The sequence below is a fragment of the Rhizophagus irregularis genome, chromosome 17 (genome assembly GCF_026210795.1).
Source record: "Rhizophagus irregularis chromosome 17, complete sequence".
NCBI classification, from domain to species: domain Eukaryota; kingdom Fungi; phylum Glomeromycota; class Glomeromycetes; order Glomerales; family Glomeraceae; genus Rhizophagus; species Rhizophagus irregularis.
The window spans coordinates 2,544,148-2,564,255 of record NC_089445.1 but is presented as its reverse complement, the minus strand read 5'-3'; the positions used below and the strand labels follow the sequence as shown (position 1 = coordinate 2,564,255).

The window sequence follows — 20,108 nt, the reverse complement described above, 5'->3', positions numbered from 1 at the left end:
TAGATGTTTATATATCTGAGGATATAGTTATAGATGAAGGTGCATGTTTATTATTACCAGATGAATTTAATGGTTATATATGTGCTGATACAACTGCTGATGGAAATTATAAATTTTGTTTGAACATTTATTATAGCTTAATAAAGTATAAATGATTATAAAATTTTATATATTTTATAAATTAAATAAGTTAAATATATTAAATATATATAAAATCATCACATTTTGATGTTGCCTCCTTGTCTTGCTGGTTCGCTTTGGTCTCCTGGAATATTATATATTGGTGTTTCTTGCGCTTCTGATATTTCGGCTAACTACACTATTATTTAAAAAGTGTAGTTAGACGAAAATATTCAGCCGAAAATAGTAGATGTTGAACCAATAAAATATTCTAGATCAACATGAATTTTTTTCGGCTGGGTGTTGTTAGCCGAAAATTTACTGCGCCTTCGGCTGAATTTTTCGGCTAACTACACCATTATGAATATCAATGTATGAGTAAATATCAATGTTTGACTTTTAAAAGAAAACTAAACTTTAAACATACCTGTGTAGTAGTAGTAGAATATTATTGTAAATAATTTTGAGCTCCTTGTCACCATTTTTGTCAAATCATATTCCAATTCTATGATTGTCTGAGAGAGAGGTAGGGCATTAGAAATGGAGTTATTAAAGAGAGTAGTATTATTAAAGTTATTTATGTTGTTTCATTGTACTTTTAAAAAAGTATATTTCATATCTACCAATTTGAGGAATCATTCAGCTGCGTGGCGCAGTATCAATTAAAATTGATCAAAACCGCTCTTTACATAAAAAAAAAAATAAATCAAAAAATATGTAAAAAAACTCATAACTGTTCTACAAATTTACCTATAACCTGAAACCAATAGAAAAAAAAAATAATTCTAAAAAAAAAAAGGAAAAATATCATAAAGTTAGCTTATTGAAAAATAAAAAATAAACTCCTCAATATTCAGAATATTTAACAAAATAAATTAAAAAAATTAATTACCACTTAGGAGTCATCAAAATCATCAATATATTTATTGAAAGATTTTTTTTTTTTTGAATATTTTCATTATCTAAATAAGATTTTTTTTAAAAAATGGCTACAAGTTGTCTAATATAAAATAATTGTCATATATACGAAAATTCTCAAATTACCTAGTGTAAAAACTGATGGGGAAGTTAATTGGGAGTTAAAGGGGAGTTTACAAAAGAAAAAAAAATTTTTTTCGTTATTTTGGTTCTTGATATCCGTGTCATATGATCATGTAACACAAATGTGATCTACTTTGTGCTATTAAATTATTATTCGTTAATTCCGCAAATCGGCAGATATAAAAAAGTTAAAAAAAGTATATTTGAAAGTATGAAAAGTTAAAAAAAATAAAATATATATGAAAATTGAAAGTATGATAAGCTATAATTAACTTTTGTTATATTTTCAATCACATAACCGTGACAACAAATCATTTAATTATTTATCACGTGAAAAATCTTACTTTCGATTCGGCTAAATATAAAGAAACGCCATCAATAGCCACAAAAACTTAAAAGGCTAAACTCCTTTACGAATAATGGACTAGCACAAAAATTTTAAGTCCATTTTACAATTTCTTTAAAAATGCAACTAAACAAAATTATGCACGATCAAATGATTTTAAATTTTAATTTATAATAAATAACTAGTTGAGGCTTATTTTTTTTTTCAGGATCGGGATCGATCATTTATAAAGATGATTTCAACTCCGATAGATTTAACTAACCTAGCCTCCAAAATTTCCTTTTTTTAGATAATGCAATTAAATGCAATCTGAATTATGAATCGATTCCTACCTAATAAATATTCAGGACAATTTTTTTTCATTACCTAAAAAAGTATAATAATGTCACATAAACCAAGCCTCATTTGGAATACAAAATATTTTATAAATATATATATATAAAATCAATGGAAAAAAAAAAGAAAAGAAAAATGCGATCTAATTATCTTAAAGTGTTTGCACTATTTGTAATTGTTTTATGTGTTTATCCTTTACGCACGATAGCACAAATAAAAACGTTCTTACATGAAGAAAAAGATTACGGATTAGAATCACCACCTCGTGTGGCGAAAATAAAGTCATATGATGATCTTGTAGTTGTAAGAATTGTTAGAAATGATACAAGTAAATCTAATGCAATTGAACATTGTAATTATGATATACTTTTTTTAAGAATGATTTATCCTGATGGAACGGTCATAGAAAAGGATATTAAATTAGAAGACGTTCAATTATTTAATTATTGTTCTGTTAATATAGATGTTGATGAAGATCATTTAAAATATGAAATAATTGAAAATAATAAAATTCTCGTCATTTATTATAATTCAACAGATGATATAAAAGTTGAAGGATGGGGAATGATAATTGATTTTGATGGTAAAGTGTTTGATAGAACACCTATAGGAGTTTGGGGATATAAAGATTTTCGTAGACTTTATAAACTTCGAGTACCACTTATACAAATAAGTTTAAATATTAAAAAAGAAAATGGATTTATCATAGGTTATAAACTACTTGAAAGTAATGATTTTGAATGGAAACAATATAAAGTGGAATTAGATGGAAAATTAACAATTTTAACTAATGGAAAGATTAAATTAGATTCTCGTGCAATTCTTGAACGTAATTCATTGATATCGACAGTTGATGAAGGATATTCTTTTATATATAAAGTAAATGATACATTACCAAATTCAGCGTTAAAGGATCTAATTATTGCAGAATTAATAGGTTATAATAAAACTGAGATAGATAAAGTTTACCTTTATCGAGTAAATTTATTAGATAGAATCCCTCAACCAATATCTTGTAATATAGAATATGTGGGAGTTGGACATTCTTGTTCCTTACCTATGATATATAATGAAAGTAATTATAATCTTAAAATTGGATTTTTATCATCTGGAGCAATTATTTCATTAAATATTACGCATATTGAATTTCCTAATAATGAATTTCGTTTTAGATCTTGGAGGTTACAAAGTTTAATATTTGGTGGTTATATGTTACCTGAAATAAATAGAGCTAATAATAGATTAGATATTTACGTATTTGCTGAGAATGGTACATTACATGATATTTTAAGTTCAGAGATAAATTTAAATTATGCATATACAATGTTACCAAATAATACTCTCTTGGTCGCACGAATGGAATATAATAATACTTGGGGATTTAATGTTATTGATTTACCTAAACTTACAATTGATAATGGATATTATAATGCAAATATAGAATCAACATTTCCTGGAATTAATTCTTCAATATCTTCAGATATTACGAATATTTCAATTGATTTTTATGTTCGAGTAACACTATCAGATGGTAAATTATCAATATTTCAAATAATTGATCAAAGAAAAATTTTACGACAAACAACTTCTGGTAGGGGATGTATATTAGATAATGACGATAAAAGAGTTATTGTAAATATACTTGATAGTACTTTTAGTAAGTCAGGGGGAAATTATTCTATTAAAATTGATAATAATTTTATTAAAAGTAGAACTTATGGAGAACCTTTATTAGGAATAAGAGAAAATATTTGGAATTTCACAATTGAAGATAAAAAACATTTATATACTATTACCAGTTCAACATCTGGCTTACTTCGATTAACTGTAGATGGAACAAATATAATTAAAAATTCTTCAAATGTTGAACAAAATCAATTCTTTAATGCTTTATTGGATGAATTGGCTGATACAGTTCAAATATCACGAGGTCGTCTTAGTAAAAATAGTAAAAATCAAATTGATCCTAAATCAAATGATGGAAGATTTTTGATTAATATAAATATTTATGAATCTAAAAATCCATATGAAAAAGATGTTAATTCTGTAATACAGGATATAAATTACATGATGTCATATCATGATCAGTCTCCCATTGAAAATGGAAAACTTACTTATTTGGACTTTACTTATGGTTTTATTCCTGCTCGTAAGTATTAATAAAATTTTCGATATAATTAATAAATTATTAATTCGTTCGTGATTCTAAAAATTCTTATTTTTATTAAATAATGTTTAGCGAATTATCTGCAAGAATATGGACCAAAATTATTGGGTTTACTTTTAATTATAATCCTTTTAGTCATTTTTTACTTTCTTGCTAACAAAAGAGAAAGAAAGGTATTAAAATATATTTTTTATAATAATTTTTTTTTTATAATATTTTTTAATTTTTTTTTGTTTTTATATTTTAGGGTCACAATATTGTTATTTTTAAATTTAGTTTATATATTTTTGATTTTGTTTTTGATACTCTTTTTATAATTAATAATGCTAATGATGTAAAAAGGCTATATATTCCAAGGTATGATACATATTATATTAAATGAACTAAATTTTTCCTGTTTATTTTTTAATTAAAAAAGAAATTTTTTAAATTTTTTTATAGTTTAATATTTTATACTGTTCCGATAGGATTAAATATGGCATCAACATTTTTAATAATGGCAAAAGAAAATACAAGAAATGAGTTTTTATCGTGGTTTACAGAAAATAGTAAACTTGCTAGCATATTTACAATATTGGCAGGAATTGATATTGAAATATTAAGTATTTTACATTCAAATCTGGCAGGTTTTGGTTATTTTCAAGCTCCATTTTCCGATTCTGCTAAAACAATAATATCTTGGATTGCTTTTATAAACATTTTCATTGAAGATATTCCTCAATTTATCATTCAGGTATTTTAAAAACTCAAGATTATGATTTCTTTTATTTATATTGGTATTTGGAATGTTAATTTGATTGGTTTTTTTTTCCTAGATTTTATTTAAAATGAGATCGATAACATATGATATTATTCCAATTATTGCTTTAATCTCTTCAGCGATAACTCTTAATTTTAGCATCATAAGTCGCTCACATCAATCTATAAATTATATCCGGAATAAAAGAAGCACGCGCCGTGTATCCATTCTTGAACTTGATGATATAGAATAATTGACATATTGTATTGATGGTTGGTCCTTATAGCATAGTCTTCAAATTTAAGGTAAACTCCAGTGGCACCATAAAAAAAGCTTGGGCACTCGCAGACTATTTTCATATTTTAATTTTTTTTTTGTAAATAATTTCAGTTATAGATAGTTTTCATATTTTTCATCTTTTATCGTTTATTATTTATTTATAATTTAGCATTTTTATAACAGTACAAACTCATATTTCATATTCTTTATTTTTTTTTTATATTTAAGAAATTTTTATTTCAAATAAAATATCACTTTTAATATCATTAAATAGAAGTGTCAAGTACAAACATACTATCTCTAAGTTCTTTATGAACTTTGCTTAAATATTACACAAGATAAAGCCAATCAAAACTCGGACGCACATCACGGATCACGTGCCTGATTTTTTTTTTAATTTTTCTATTAAGTGATGATAAAAATATAATCATAGGCGAATTTGCGAACCTATTTCTTCAAAATCCGCCTTTTAGTTCTAATAACATTAAATGAGACCTGCATTACATTAATTTGATCATTTTTATAAAAAATAAACGACCACTATTTATATTAACTCTGCTAGATTGGCTCTTTTTTGTCAATTTATACTGTATCTTAAGTATATCGTAATAATAACGTACGAGAAGCTCTTGTCATTGACCTTCTAAAAAATTATAATATAAATAATTTACATCAAAGATTATTTTAAAAATTAGCGGTACAATAAAATGTATGGCAAATTATATAAAATTAAATGGCGTGTTGAAATTTTTGTTGTTTTATTTTTTTTTAATATCCAAAAAGCCGGATTACTTAGTACGAATGGACTATAATTCTACGCAAGATGGGATGTTTGTCCAGTTCGTGACAAATAATAATGATTTCCATTTCCTAATTGAAATGATGTGTCATGTGTTTACCTTTTTGATCATCATGGATCGTGTACTGTAACGCGAACTTGATGAACTTGATGTAAATTCATTCGATTATCGGATAAATCCAATTAGAGTTAGTAGGCATGTGGGATTCAGAACAATATTAAACTTTAAATTTTTTTTTTTTTTTTTTCCTCAAATTCGGTTAAAATGTCTACAGAAAATGATGGTACTTCAGGTTCTGATACTGTATCTGCTAGTATTTCAGAACCAAACACTATTTCTAGAAGTTTATATACTGAATCCAACGCTTCAAGTATTTTAAGTCAATTATCTGAATACTATCAAGATGAAGCTTTTATACCAAATAAAAAACAAAGAAATAGAGCAAAAGAATTTTTGGGTTATTATGAATGTTTAATTGATAATTCAAAATTATCAATTCCAACAATTTCTATTTCAACTGCTAGAATTGATTTACATAAAGTAATAACTCATAAAACGGCACTAAAAGAAGGAAAACATTTGGTTATAACAAAAATTAAAGAATCTCAATATATAAAAAATACATCAATTTTTGTTATTACTGGTAAAGGTCGAAAAATTATTAGAAATGATAAAGGAGAAGTAATGAATTTAATGTTGTCTAAAAAAAAGTCTAATTATGAAGAATGGACCGGAGTAAAGTTTAATGAATTTCCTGGGTGGATGCAAAATGTTGAGCATTTATTGTATGGAAATCCTGTAAAGGGATTAGGAACATATGAAGTATTTATTAATAAAACGGTAAATATTGATGAAAATACTTTGGAAATGTTGAAAACAAATGCTGAAAAGAAAGATGATATAATTCATAAATTGGCTTTAGCTGGATTTTATATGAAAGATAATGAAAGAAATAATGGAGATTATTATGAAACTAATAGGTGTTATAAAGAAGCTAAAAATTTGTTTCTATCGGCTGCTAAATTGGGATCTATTGAGGCAAAATTGTGTTTAGGATATATTTATTCTATTGGTTTGATTAAAAGTAAAATAGTATCAGATTACAAACCAGTCAAAGCTAAAAAATTATTTAAAAAAGTAGCAAAAAAAACGAATGACAAAAGATTAGCTAGAGTAGCAATGAGAAATGTTGCTACATTATTTCATAGCAAGGAAATTAGTCCAAACATTTATGAACAAATGAAAAATGTTGCAGTAAAAAATAAAAAACCATTATATTTACAGAAAGCAGAAAAATGGTATGAAAAATCTCTTAAATTAGAAGATAGTCAATCTGCATATCAACTTGGATTACTTTATGAAAGCAATTTTTATGAAAGTATGAACGTTGATAAATTTAAAGAAAATAAAAATAAAGCGGAGAATTTGTTTGAAAAGGCCGTTCAATTTGATAATGATAATTTGTACGCAAAAGCAAAACTTGGAAGAATTTTAATTAATAATAAAAAAGATGTGAATAGAGGGTTTAAAATATTGGAAGTTGCAGCAGGAAAAGGATTGGATATGGGACAAACATACCTTGGTGAATTGTATGAAAAAGAAAAAAATTATGAAAAAGCTGTTGAATTTTATTCAAAGGCTGCCAGGCAGAACCGTGGATATTATAGTCATGCTGCACAATATCGTCTTGATAAATTAAAAGAAAAAGGACTCATCAATGAAGATATTAATATTGAAGATATTTTGAAATATTATAAAAATGAATGTGAAAATGGATATATCGAAACTAAAGAAATTTTCAAAAAAATTCTTTAGAAAAGTTAATATTCCTTTTTATATTGGTTTAGGTAAGTTATATATTTGAATACTATTTAAATAGGGTACTGTATATGATTTTTGAATCCAATAAATTATTATTAAATTATGAGAAATCAGTTTTCACAAAATTCATTTTTGAGTGAGAAAATCCTGATACTGTATATCATAATAATGACCATAAAACCTATAAGACTTTGCCAAGATACTCTCCAGATTGGCACTTCAAACATTTAGTTATATTAACTTTTTACGTATCTTTCATTATAAAAAATTGATAATAAATGCAAATAACTAAATAAACTATAAATTATTTGATATTGTACCAATCTCTTTTCATGCAATCTTTTACAGGCAATATATTCATTTTGTCGCGATTTAACCTTTAAACCGTTACAATGGATCAATTGGATCATGTCGTTTTTAACATACTGATATTTTTTAGATAATTTATTATTGCATAAATATCTTTGATATTCTGACGCATTACATCATTTGGATTAAATATCAAATATATTTTTATCTTTATAGGTAAAATACTGCTAATGAATAAGCTTATATAGTTTATTTATTATTTCAAGTTTTCAACCCCCTACCCATTATTTACGTCTTAATTAATTAAATATATTAATCTTTGATATTCTAGATAACGTCGGGATTGACCATGAACGCTGATTTGTTAAGGTGAGGAGATATGATGATATTATCCAGGTAGTTGCTTGACCAGAGATATTTACATCTAACATAAGAGAAATTTTAGTAAGGCCAATCTGAGTTTTGTGAACAAAACAATTTTGTAAGGGAAATTGGTGCCTCGACCACAACGTACGAATGACAGGCAGGTTTTTTTTTTATTTGAATATATGATTATCAGATCTGGTGGATAAAATATTATTTTTAAATCGTAACAGCTCCTATTTTGAGATTTTTCCTCAAGACAAAACTAATTATTATTGTCTTCAGTTTGTAGGTAGTGATTTAGTAAGTTTACTAATATTTTAATGCAATTTTTGTTTCATTTTTTTAAATTTACGTTTAATAAGTAATAAGGGCCATTGCTAATAAATTAGGGGCGGGTTAAGCAAAATCTTATGTGACCCAAAATTAAACATTTTTATTGGTTAAAATTAGTATTATATGTAATAATTGAATATTATTGGTTAAAAAGATCTGGGTATGAGGTATGAAACTAATATCAGCTAATATATGTCACTGCTCTAAACATTAAATAATAATTATATTTGGAGAATACGTAATTATTATTTTAATTGGAATGAATCTAAATAAAAGCCAATTTATATGATCAAAAAAATTAAATTAAGAAAAATTGTTAAATCGACGTAAATAAAAATTCTTCCGGCATTTAATTTTACGCCTGATCTATCCCATATTTATTATGGTTAATAATTTGGTTGGCTATTGGGTCATGTGTACGTTCCGTCGTTCCGATGACCAATTTGTGTGGCTATCCGATTCCGGTTAATGAAATTTTGATCGGATATTTTTGAGATAATTCTAAATTTAATTTGAAAAAAAAATATTTTTAAATTAGTTTTTTTTTTATGACTGAAAAAATAATTTTTTTTTTTATAATCTAAAAATTATTATTTTTTAATAAGACTTAATATTTAACAAAATCGTTTCCAACCTTTAATAAGGAACTATCATAATGTCTGTCTGCATTACCATAGTGCGGAGTTGAACAATTGAAGAGGTCTTAATATTGTTGTTTTAGTTTTATTGAAGATTCCATTTTAAACAAAAACAATACAGTAAATGAAAATAAATTTATAAAAAATGGCATATAATACTTTCATAATAATATATATATCATCAATAAATGTGTCGATCAGGAATAATGTATAAGAAAAAGAATAAACTAAATTTGGAAAGTAAAATATAAATAAAGACAATAAAAAGAATATACTAAATTTGGAAAGGTAAATTGTCAAATGAATAAAATAATAATAAAATCAGAATACTAATTAAGAAAGTATAATAACAAGGATCAATTGAAATAACAATAAAAATATATTAGAATGTTTAACTAAAAATAAATATTGTTTCTTTGTCAATGGAATTATTCATAGGATAATTATAATTTTAATTAAAAATAAATATTGTTTCTTTGTCAATGGAATTATTTGTAAGTCATTTATAATTATAACTAAAAATAAATATTGTTTCTTTGTCAAGTAATTATTTATAGGTCAATTAAATAAGAATAATATCAATCAAATAAAGGGAATTGTTGAAGATCGCTATAAAAGAAATTTAATTATGGCGCAGCAAAAAAACTATTATAAAAAGATTGGAAAATTGATCAACCCTCCTTTCCGACATAAATCCAACATTTAGTACCATCAGAATAATTATTTTCAAATTATAATAAATTTAAAAAACTCGTTTAAATTCATCCAGATGAAACTTAATCCTCTTCAATATATACCCTAATTTTATAGTATTAATAAGCCACATCAAGAAAAGACAAATAAGATGGTGACATTTACTATTCAGAAATGTCGGAAGAAATTGAATAAAAGACGGTGGACGAGATTGATGACGTTAACTCGTCAGAATCCGTCCATTCGAACCAACATGATCAGAATAAATTAATAAATAAATTTAAAGAAATTGTTATTAATAGAACATAATTATGGAAGACAAAATGGACGAGATGATGGCGTTAACTCGTCAGAATCCGTCCATTCGAACCAACATGATCAGAATAAATTAATAAATAAATTTAAAGAAATTATTATTAATAGAACATAATTATAGAAGACAAAATGGACGAGATGATGACGTTAACTCGTCAGAATCCGTCCATTCGAACCAATATATGTTCAAATTAGAAATATTTTGTATTGAAAGTCATTTGCATATTTTTATTAGATTTATAATTATTAATAGAACTTATTATAGAAGATATGCACCTTTTAATAGCACGAAAATAATTTTAAGTCAAATTGCGCAACTACCTTTGCAAATTACAAATGACCCATTTGCAATTTAATTATCTAATGGGTCTACCATTACAAATTACAAATGATCCATTTGCAATTCAATTATTTAATGGAACAAAAATCACAAGACTTTAGACTTTCTAACATCACCTATAATTCCTCAATTATTACTTCTTCCTTACAAATCACAAATGATCCATTTGCAATTCAATTATTTATTTATTTATAGATTATGTATTTGTATTTTAATTTTAATAAATTATCATGTTACGATTGTTACATAAAAAATTACGATTGTTGTATTTTGTCTTATTGTTGTTATGTGATATGTGTATATGACGAATGATTCGTTCTAAGTAAATCCTCTTCTTACTCTTCTAACTTATTGTTTAAGAACAAAAAAAAATGGAACCCTATTATTGAAATTTAAGGACATGTTATTTTATTTATATTTAATAACTTTTTGATAAAGTAAATTTTAATGAGAAAGGATTCCTCTCCGTTTCAGCGAAGCCTACAAGAAATTAAACAACCCGAGTCGAAGCTGGAGGGGAGTGACCTACAAAAGAGAATAAAAAAACATTAATAAAACGTTTCTTTGAAAAAACAAACTAAAAAGAAAGCTTCTTAACTTACATTTCTATTTGATGGTCATCATATTTTTTATCTATATAAGATTTTTAGATTTTTATTTATAATAGCTCTTGTGATAAGTGATTTATGAAAAATAATGATTTTACTCTGATTATATAATATTTTTATTTGATATTACATTTAGATATATGTAATTTTGTATCTACAGTACTCCTTTCACACATTTAACTCAAAATTTTTATTTTTATATTTAAAATATTTTAAATAAACAAGGATAGAAGGGAAGCCATTCAAATCTCGATGATCAGAATCCCGTTATTATATATTATTGGATGATTAAACTAAATAATAGTCTAATAGCGGCACGTAGTGCCGCATTAGACTATTATATATAGTTTAAATCATCCAATAATAATATTATCGGTTTAACGGGACCGTTCATGCAATTTTTATAATAAACTACCGTTACTATCCAATAATTTTATTATTATTCTAATACATAGTAATATGAGATAACCGACCTAAATAACAATTATGTAAAATCAGCATGAACTTATGAGGATAACTGATAATAACAGTTATAACAGTGTTATTATATTTGTTAATAATATTTAAAATATACCTTCATTTAATTATTATAATGTTATCGATCTGAGTGTTTAAGATTTTATATTTGTCATCGAAATTGGTCTTATTTCAGATAGTTCATTATTTAGTTTTGCTATCTTGGACGTAATTCAGATGCGTTACGAACTCATGATGATCGTAATCAAACAATAAAGAGGCAAAAATTATCTTTTTGACCCTTCTCGTGCTACGTTTTTGACCTTATACAAACTTTCATAGATTCTTTTTATGTATATCCTATAAATTTACCAATGTGTACTACACCATACTATTCAAATTTTACAGTACAATTAAATAATTACCCACGCGAGAAATTCCAAATTTTTAATTTTTAATTTTTTTTTTAAAAAAAAGTGTATTTATTCTTAAAGGTCCAATAATAATTGTTGATTTACCGGTTATTTAATTTATTCTTGTTATTTAAATAAAATAAATATGATTTCTATCTTAAATATATTATTACAAAGTTTTAAGGAAACGAATCAATATTTTATCCTAACTTCATAGAGACGTTTCCAATAATAAAAATACAAGAGAAAATTGCAAATAAATAGAGAAAATAATATGTTAGTTTCGAATAAAAATAGCTTTTTTTGTATCTCCGACTTCCTCTACATGACAAGTTTTATGTACATGATCGAGACCCAGATAGTCTTCATCCGAGAATATCTTTTCCGATAAAATTATATCTAATAAAATTAAAGAAAGTTAACAAATTTTAAATAATTGAATTAAAATATTTTTATTAACTTACCATCATCTTCCAAATACTCCGGTTTTACATATGAAGTTCCAGGTATGATTGCAATTTTTATTTTCAAAAAATCATCTACGTTCATACGAAAACGATATTGAAGACGTTCCTTAGTATCAGAAAGTGTCTCACCCTAAGTTAAAATTATATAAATGTTTAAATTCTTATAAATTACATTATACATTATTTAATTAGTAATAAATAAATTACATTTTTGATAACAAATTTGAATGGAATTCCATGCACACATATTGGATCATTTGTAAAATGAAATGCTTGAATAATTCGATCGTCCTTATTGATAAAAATTTCATCCTGAGGTATTTCCTATAATAATAATACAATATACATAAATAGGATAATTTAACGAAAGAAATTTATTCAATTCATATCATAAATATTCACCTCAGCATATAATTTTGCAAATTCTTGTATCTTCTCTATCGGTTCTGTTTCTGTATATTCTTTTTGAATTTTATGATTTACAACTTCAAATAGCCTGATTTTGGAATTTTGTGATGATAATATCACCTTTCTTAAAAGTTTTCTTATCAATTCACTAACAATGGCGTGCTTTTTAAGACAGAGACCAATAACTTCCTGGAATTTTTTTATAATGTGAATTTTTTTAAAAATAAGATTTATAAAATTAAGGTATACGAATAAATCTGAATGAATATACCTTCTCTCTAACCGTGTTTCCAAGCCAAGCAACTTTTAAGAACTTTTTTGCTTCTAGTTCTACAATACTTACGTCCAGCATCTCATAGAATAAAATATGAGCTGATTGCGTCAAATTTGCAGTTTGAAACATCTCTGAAATTGTCTGAGTAGTGGTATGTTTAATGTCATCCTTTGGTGTACCAAATGATGCCGTTGTAAATCGTAATTTAAGAGGATCCGTATTTAAATGAATGGAGACTACTCCAGTGAGCTATTTTAATTATTAATTGGAATTAGGAACGTGATTGTAAATAATTGCAAATTATATCAAATGTTGTCAGAGAATTAAAAGACCTGATCATATGTCCATTTTTTATTTAAAATCAAGTCAAATTCATGTTTTGAATTTTGATATTTCCATCTTGGCTTAAATGAGACAACAATACGTAAAGTTAATGATTCATAGAAATGAGGAATATTCCAGCTACGGCCGGCTATTGCATGCTCTTGGTTCCTAAAAAGACATTAAAATGTTCAAAATGTTTTTAAATTAATAAAATAAAAAAAAATTATATAAAGTATATAATGTTAACACATACTCCTTTTCTGTTAAAACCTTTTGAAAACAAATTATATCACCATTTTGTATATCCGATTGTTGGAAAGTGGATCTTAATTTCATTTCTACAATTGTATCTGGCCTAACTTCCTATAATATAAAAAAAATATGATAAGTTAAATAAGTACATATAAACCAAATATATACGCTAACATCTAAATATGCTTACTTCATATATTTTCAAAGGAGTATGTGATGGAAATCCCTTTTTTTCGCAGAGAATACAAGTGTAGTCACTCACTTTACTGAATTTTCGTAAATATAAATGACCAAGACCTCTATATAATTGAATACATTAAATATCTTTGATTACAATGTAAATGTAAATTTTCAGTATAAAAAAAAAAAAATCGTACTCCAAAGCTTGTTTTTCGACATCAAAATACTTGATGAAAACCATTATGTGATAATTTTCATCTATCGGAGGGAACCATCTCTATTGAATTAGTTCGTAATATTAGTTAAATTCTTTTTTAAAAAAAAATCTGAAAGATAACAATATTACAATTATGCACCTCGCCATAAATTGGTTTGTCTGCTACTTCCATATACAACTTCATTTTATTCTGCTGACAAGTTATCTTCGCATGAATTTTTTCCATACCTATTTATTATAATATAAATTTGATAAGTATTATAACAAAAAATTTTTAAATATAAAATTAAATCATATTACTAAGATCAAGATAAGATTCTGGTATTGGAGAATCTGGTCGAATGGTTCCATTTCGACGATTTACAAAGTACCAGAATCGCATTTGTTCCAAAGGAATTTTGAAAGTTCGAGAAATATTTTTTTTAAAAACTTCATAAGTTTTATTTTTTGTAGTCTTATATGTATATATATCAGAAATTGGATATTCAAAATTGGCAATATCAAATCCTTGGTGATATTTGAATTTTTCGGCGGTTACAATCTATATAATAAAATATTGTCATAAGATTAATAGTAAGAATAGCCCTCTTTCCCCTTTCTCTCTTTTATAAAAAAAAATGATAATAATACCTTGATGATGAAATCAAAGGCCCTTTCCTCTTCTGATCGTCTTTCTATTTAGATAGTAATAAATAAATAACAAACATTTTCATCCTAATTAATTTAAATATATTAGTATATACATACGTAAATGATCAGGTATATCTTCGGGGATCACAGGAGACAATATCTCATTAATACTCGATTCGCGAATATAAATTAACATATAAGCATTGGTAGATCGTGACCGTTTATCGGTTGGATCAATTGCGCTGATTGAATTAGCATCTGGAAATTCACCACCATAACTATCAAGGACTTCACTATCCATAATAGGTGTAACATGACCATCATCAAATTTAAACCTAAAAAATTTAATTTTAAACGAGTTCGTACATTAATTTTTCTTAATAAATAAACAAACATATATATAAATGAAATAAACCATTTGCCGTCTTTTTCAGGTTTTAGTAAAGCAAAATAATGACCTTCGTGTAAATCACCACTATGAACGATTATACTGTATATAACAAATAAGAATTTATAATTTGAACATTTTTAAAAATAAGTTGAGAATGCAATAATAACGTAAATTCATAAACAAACCCATATAATAAATATTTATGGGGGTTGGATCTATCCGCATTTTCCGATAGAAATTCTTCTAAATCAATCTCAATTGGAAATTCATAACGATCATTAATCTAATATAATAAGAGTTTGGTAAGCAATAAAGAATTTTTATCATCAAATACATATATTTATCAATTATGTAACCTTGGTCATGGCGTTCTTTTGCATATCATATTCGAATCTCTTAAGTTGCAAATGTAAAACTGGAGGAAAGCTCTCAAATATAACACCTTTTTCGGCAACCTACGTAAATTAAATTAGCTAAATCAGTTAAAACTACCTTTAACACAAGTAGCCGAATAATAAAATAAGTAAATAAATAATTAAATTCGCTTTCTACTTACTTGCAACCCATAACCTTCTGCTTGATATTTATTATCGTCTTCCAATGTTTCCTTTTGAATATAATTCTTGAAAGAATCTCTTAAAGTCTTACAACCTTTTACATTCAATTGAATATCTAACCAAAATTTAAATTATAATTATTCTTTTGAACGGCATTTAATGCATATAAAAAATATTACAGAAATATTTTACTATTACCATAATAATCTTCAACATAAGAAGATTCATAATCTTGATTGACACATTTAATATAACTCTTCATTTTACCAGAAAAAAGTTTAGTAATTGCACCATCAGCTTTTGTACCCTAATAAATAATCATAAAAAACTCTTACTGAAAAATAAACATGAAAGAAAAAAAAATTTCATAATTTAAATGAACTACCTTCATTTTGCCTTCAAGATAATTTTGCAACATTCTGTTAAATTCATGCACATCGTGATGTGTAAAAGAATCAAATGAATTCCAACCAAAAGATTTTGTTAATTCTATCGTCTCGATTGGAATATCTGATGTCTGCAAATTGAAGAAAACTCGTTGTAATGCTAAAGGAACACTTTTGTTTGGGATATCATTTTCCGTGGGGATTTGATAGATCGCCTATGATTTATAAATAAGTATTAAACTTTTGATCTTAATAAACAATGCATAATAAACAAAAAACAAACCTTACGGAAATAAGTCGTAAAATAAAGTGACTGGAGTAATGAATTTATATAACTTGTAGCGCCTTGGTTATTTAAACCAACATAACCCTTCCTCATATTTGAATTATAACTATATGAAAGGTTAAAACAAAGCCAGAAATATTAAATATTGTCATTATTTGTAAATCAAAGCTTTAAATGATAATAAATGGGATAATGTACTCATGCCATAAAACGCCTGTAGGGTCCTTCAATACTCGTACTAATGCCGTGATATTGGTTGAATCATTCTCGATTAATGGTCGTGTTCGGTTTTCATAAGGGGTAAACAATTTATCTAGACCATAAAACCGTGTAAATCCCCAGTCTGATTCTTCGGCATTGAATCGATGATGAGAGTCTAAAGTTCAAATTCAAATTCAAATTAAATATAATATCATTGTTACAATACAATTCCAAGACATAATTTTTACACGTACGATGAGCAACATAATGTGATGGATCTTCAGGATTCCACAAGACTAAAGCAAATTGAACACATAAATGCCAACCGTCTGGAGCACTCTTAGGATCAAAAAAATCAAGATAAATAGAAACACTATCTAAATTATTATTACCAAAAGGGAATAACAAAATTTGCCTAAAAAAAATAAAAGAAAGAAAATATTAAATATTTATCAAACAACTTCATCGTTTATTCAAAATTTTTACATTACCATTCCCAACTTCCAACTTCAAACTTTGGTCCTGTTATCCTCTTTTCCAAATTCCGCCAATTTGTTACATGCCATGTGTTATATTTAAAATCTTCTATCTCGCAACCTAGTTCAGGCATAATTTTATTTGCCAAAGCTTCAAGGTCTGTTGTATACAAATAAAATTCCGGTTAACACTAGTAATAATATTTCATCTAAAAAGGAAAGATGAATTTTAATAGATCACGCATTAAATGGTTTAAAGTTATTTATTTACAAAGAGGTTCAAACTAGTGAATCCAAACTTCAACAAATATGTCAGTTAAATGATAAATTAAAAAGTACAATAAATAATTTATTTGAATAATAACATACGATAATTTGTTACGAATAATGTTGTCGTATCCTCCACGTCTGTCATAGGAATATCCTTGGCAGGTTTCTGATCCATTATGACCCTATTATATAAGAACAAAAATTATAAGTATTCCTTTGCAAGTATTTTTATTTAAGGCTATATTAAAACTACTTTATCGAAATATTTTAAAAAGTAATAAATCAAAAATGTTTACTTTAAATATCAAGCAAATATCTTCCTGTTTGAATTATATCCTATTTGAATTATTATTGAAATTAAAGTTACTAAATACGAATGTAATCAAGATCCAAGCTATTTTTCTTTAAATACTAAATGATTATCCGTCGATCAAAATAGATTTAGGACAATGACGCAATGCAACGGTTAAATGCCGACCGATCATTCCGACATAAAGAGCATCAAAAAAACTCGGCACGTGAGACTGTGGCTAAGTGTGGCTATGGAAATTGCACTACGCAGCTATCTTCATTAAATTGTTGACCGTTGGCCTAAATTAGCTTCCTTACCTAACCCAAGGCTAACACTAACTCCAGAGGTAAAAGTTTCAGCCTAAACTGACCTTCCTTACCCTAACACTAAGATACTCCAAAGACGATTGTTTTGATTATCAGTAAAACAAATTCTTAAAAATTAATAAAATTAGAGTGATTATTTTATTATGTAAAATTATTAAAATAGAATGTAATATTAATTTAACAATAAAATTTATTCAATTTCAATTTATTAAAATTGATTTAAATAAATTATTGTAGATAACAAGTGTTATCACTATGCCCCTGGTCGTTATGGCTCTTTTAACATGCCATTTGCATAATTGTATTTTAACATGTGGCCATATAAATCGCACTGTATTTACATGTTCCAAATCCTTATCTGTTAAAAAAATAAGGGTTACACTCCTTGATTTTTAAAAATAATAAGGAACATTTGCAGTATTCCAGAAACAGGTAGAATAAATGAAATCCAATACCATTTATCTCTGCATGTAGAGCATATAATTCAAACTAGTATTATTATAAGTAGCATCCATTCCATATTAATTCCTAGGTCATTTATTTGCTTAAGAATGCCAGTTTCAAAGGCTATTTCATGAACTCTGCCCTAACTCTGCTCATTAAAAATGGATTTGTTTCTGTTTTATTGATATATCAAGACCATTATTAACAAGATATTTATATATCTCTCTTGGAAGGAGATCTATGTTTTCTTTTAAAATCTTTGCGCTTTATGGTACAGATTTATTAGCATACAGGTCTTGTATGCAGATCCTTATGACAAAGTTCTACTTCAGAATCTTCATATTTTTTTCAATAAATATCTTTAATCATCACAAGCAAATCTTTTCATTAATAGATCTGGATTTTTATGTGGCTTGGATGCTAAGATATTTCTTTGAGAACAGAAATACCAATATGTTATATCCTTGCCTTAGTATAGATGATTATAATTTCAGTGGTATCCATTGGCATCTTCAACTAACTCAATAATTTTATCTGCAATTTTCTTAGTTGAAATCTCATTAGTAAAACTTGTATTACTTACTCAGCAATGTAAATATAATTCTTAGTTATTTAAAGATATGTTTTCTAAGAGATTTCACTTAAAAAATCAATATCAATAATTTTCAAGATGTCAGTTTGACAATTTTTTATTTCTACAAGAGTTTTTCAGGTTTTGAATTGACTAACACCTTTAGTTCTGTTTGCTATATTGTATATGATGGTTTTATAGAGCCATACATTAATTCATTTTAATTTTATATAGTTACACTAAAATTTATGTTATTATGATTAAAAAAATTTCAGTTGAAAAAATCTTAGTAAAAAAAAGGAAGATAATAATATGATAATAAATTCATTATTTTTGATTTGATCAATATTAATAATACTTAAATAAAGAAATTACGTATAAGGAAATGGTTTGAGATTTAAATGAGAGGTTAAAGATATGTAAAGTTGATCGGTTTTTTCTCATATTTATTATATCAACGAAAATTGTCTTATAACAAAATTAAAAACAAATTGTACAGTAAGTTTATTAAGTTTATTTTTGATTGATCTGTAAGTGTCAAATATTGTTTTAAATGTCATTTTTGACTTATTTAACATATTTTACATATTTTTTTTTTCAATTCCGGCCGATGAACCTTTATGAGCTTGTTGAACACCTTCAGCAATATAGAATCATTCAAATAATGATTGGATTAAATAAAATGGTATTAAACTCTTCAATACTATTTTTTGTCATAAAGGAGCTTTTTCAAAGCTTGAAGAATTGTGTAATGGTATTATGAGTCAAGAACCAAAATTTTGATTGGTTCTAATGAGTTTTGGGAACTAGATGATGATGCTTTACTTTCAATTATTCAACATGGTAATCTAAACATGGTAATTTGGGAGAGAGGATATAATCCAATAAGATGGAGCGCGTTTAACCAATATTTTGATACTAATAGGATTTTTATTTAATCATTTTATTTAAAAATACTTTAAATTCATCCACAATTATATTAAGCAGAGTTAAAACTATGGCTAGATAAAAACCGGGATTTGGTTGTAAAGATTTA

The 20,108-nt window shown here is 25.9% G+C and overlaps 3 protein-coding genes across 3 annotated transcripts; 2 read left to right on the top strand and 1 right to left on the bottom strand.

The window, feature by feature from the left end:
* Positions 1–1,978: 1,978 nt before the first annotated feature.
* OCT59_009294 (uncharacterized protein) lies at positions 1,979–5,002 on the top strand (the record flags this gene model as incomplete). Its single annotated transcript, XM_025332638.2, has 5 exons — positions 1,979–3,992; positions 4,083–4,183; positions 4,258–4,367; positions 4,452–4,743; positions 4,826–5,002. The coding sequence occupies 5 exons, from the start codon at positions 1,979–1,981 to the stop codon at positions 5,000–5,002; spliced, it is 2,694 nt and encodes an 897-aa protein (XP_025169451.2).
* A 1,090-nt stretch (positions 5,003–6,092) lies between these two features.
* On the top strand, positions 6,093–7,643 carry OCT59_009293 (uncharacterized protein; the record flags this gene model as incomplete). Its single annotated transcript, XM_066133444.1, has 1 exon — positions 6,093–7,643. One exon carries the CDS (start codon positions 6,093–6,095, stop codon positions 7,641–7,643), a length of 1,551 nt encoding a protein of 516 aa, XP_065999882.1.
* Positions 7,644–12,218: 4,575 nt separating this feature from the next.
* On the bottom strand, positions 12,219–17,303 carry OCT59_009292 (uncharacterized protein; the record flags this gene model as incomplete). Its single annotated transcript, XM_066133443.1, has 24 exons — positions 12,219–12,519; positions 12,585–12,717; positions 12,795–12,911; positions 12,990–13,184; positions 13,267–13,518; positions 13,602–13,761; positions 13,847–13,956; positions 14,036–14,144; positions 14,223–14,302; positions 14,382–14,470; positions 14,543–14,783; positions 14,873–14,916; positions 14,990–15,207; positions 15,288–15,362; positions 15,449–15,546; positions 15,620–15,718; positions 15,820–15,935; positions 16,019–16,127; positions 16,206–16,421; positions 16,490–16,598; positions 16,691–16,868; positions 16,948–16,989; positions 17,086–17,108; positions 17,185–17,303. 24 exons carry the CDS (start codon positions 17,301–17,303, stop codon positions 12,398–12,400), a joined length of 3,054 nt encoding a protein of 1,017 aa, XP_065999881.1. The 3' UTR covers positions 12,219–12,397.
* Positions 17,304–20,108: the final 2,805 nt, after the last annotated feature.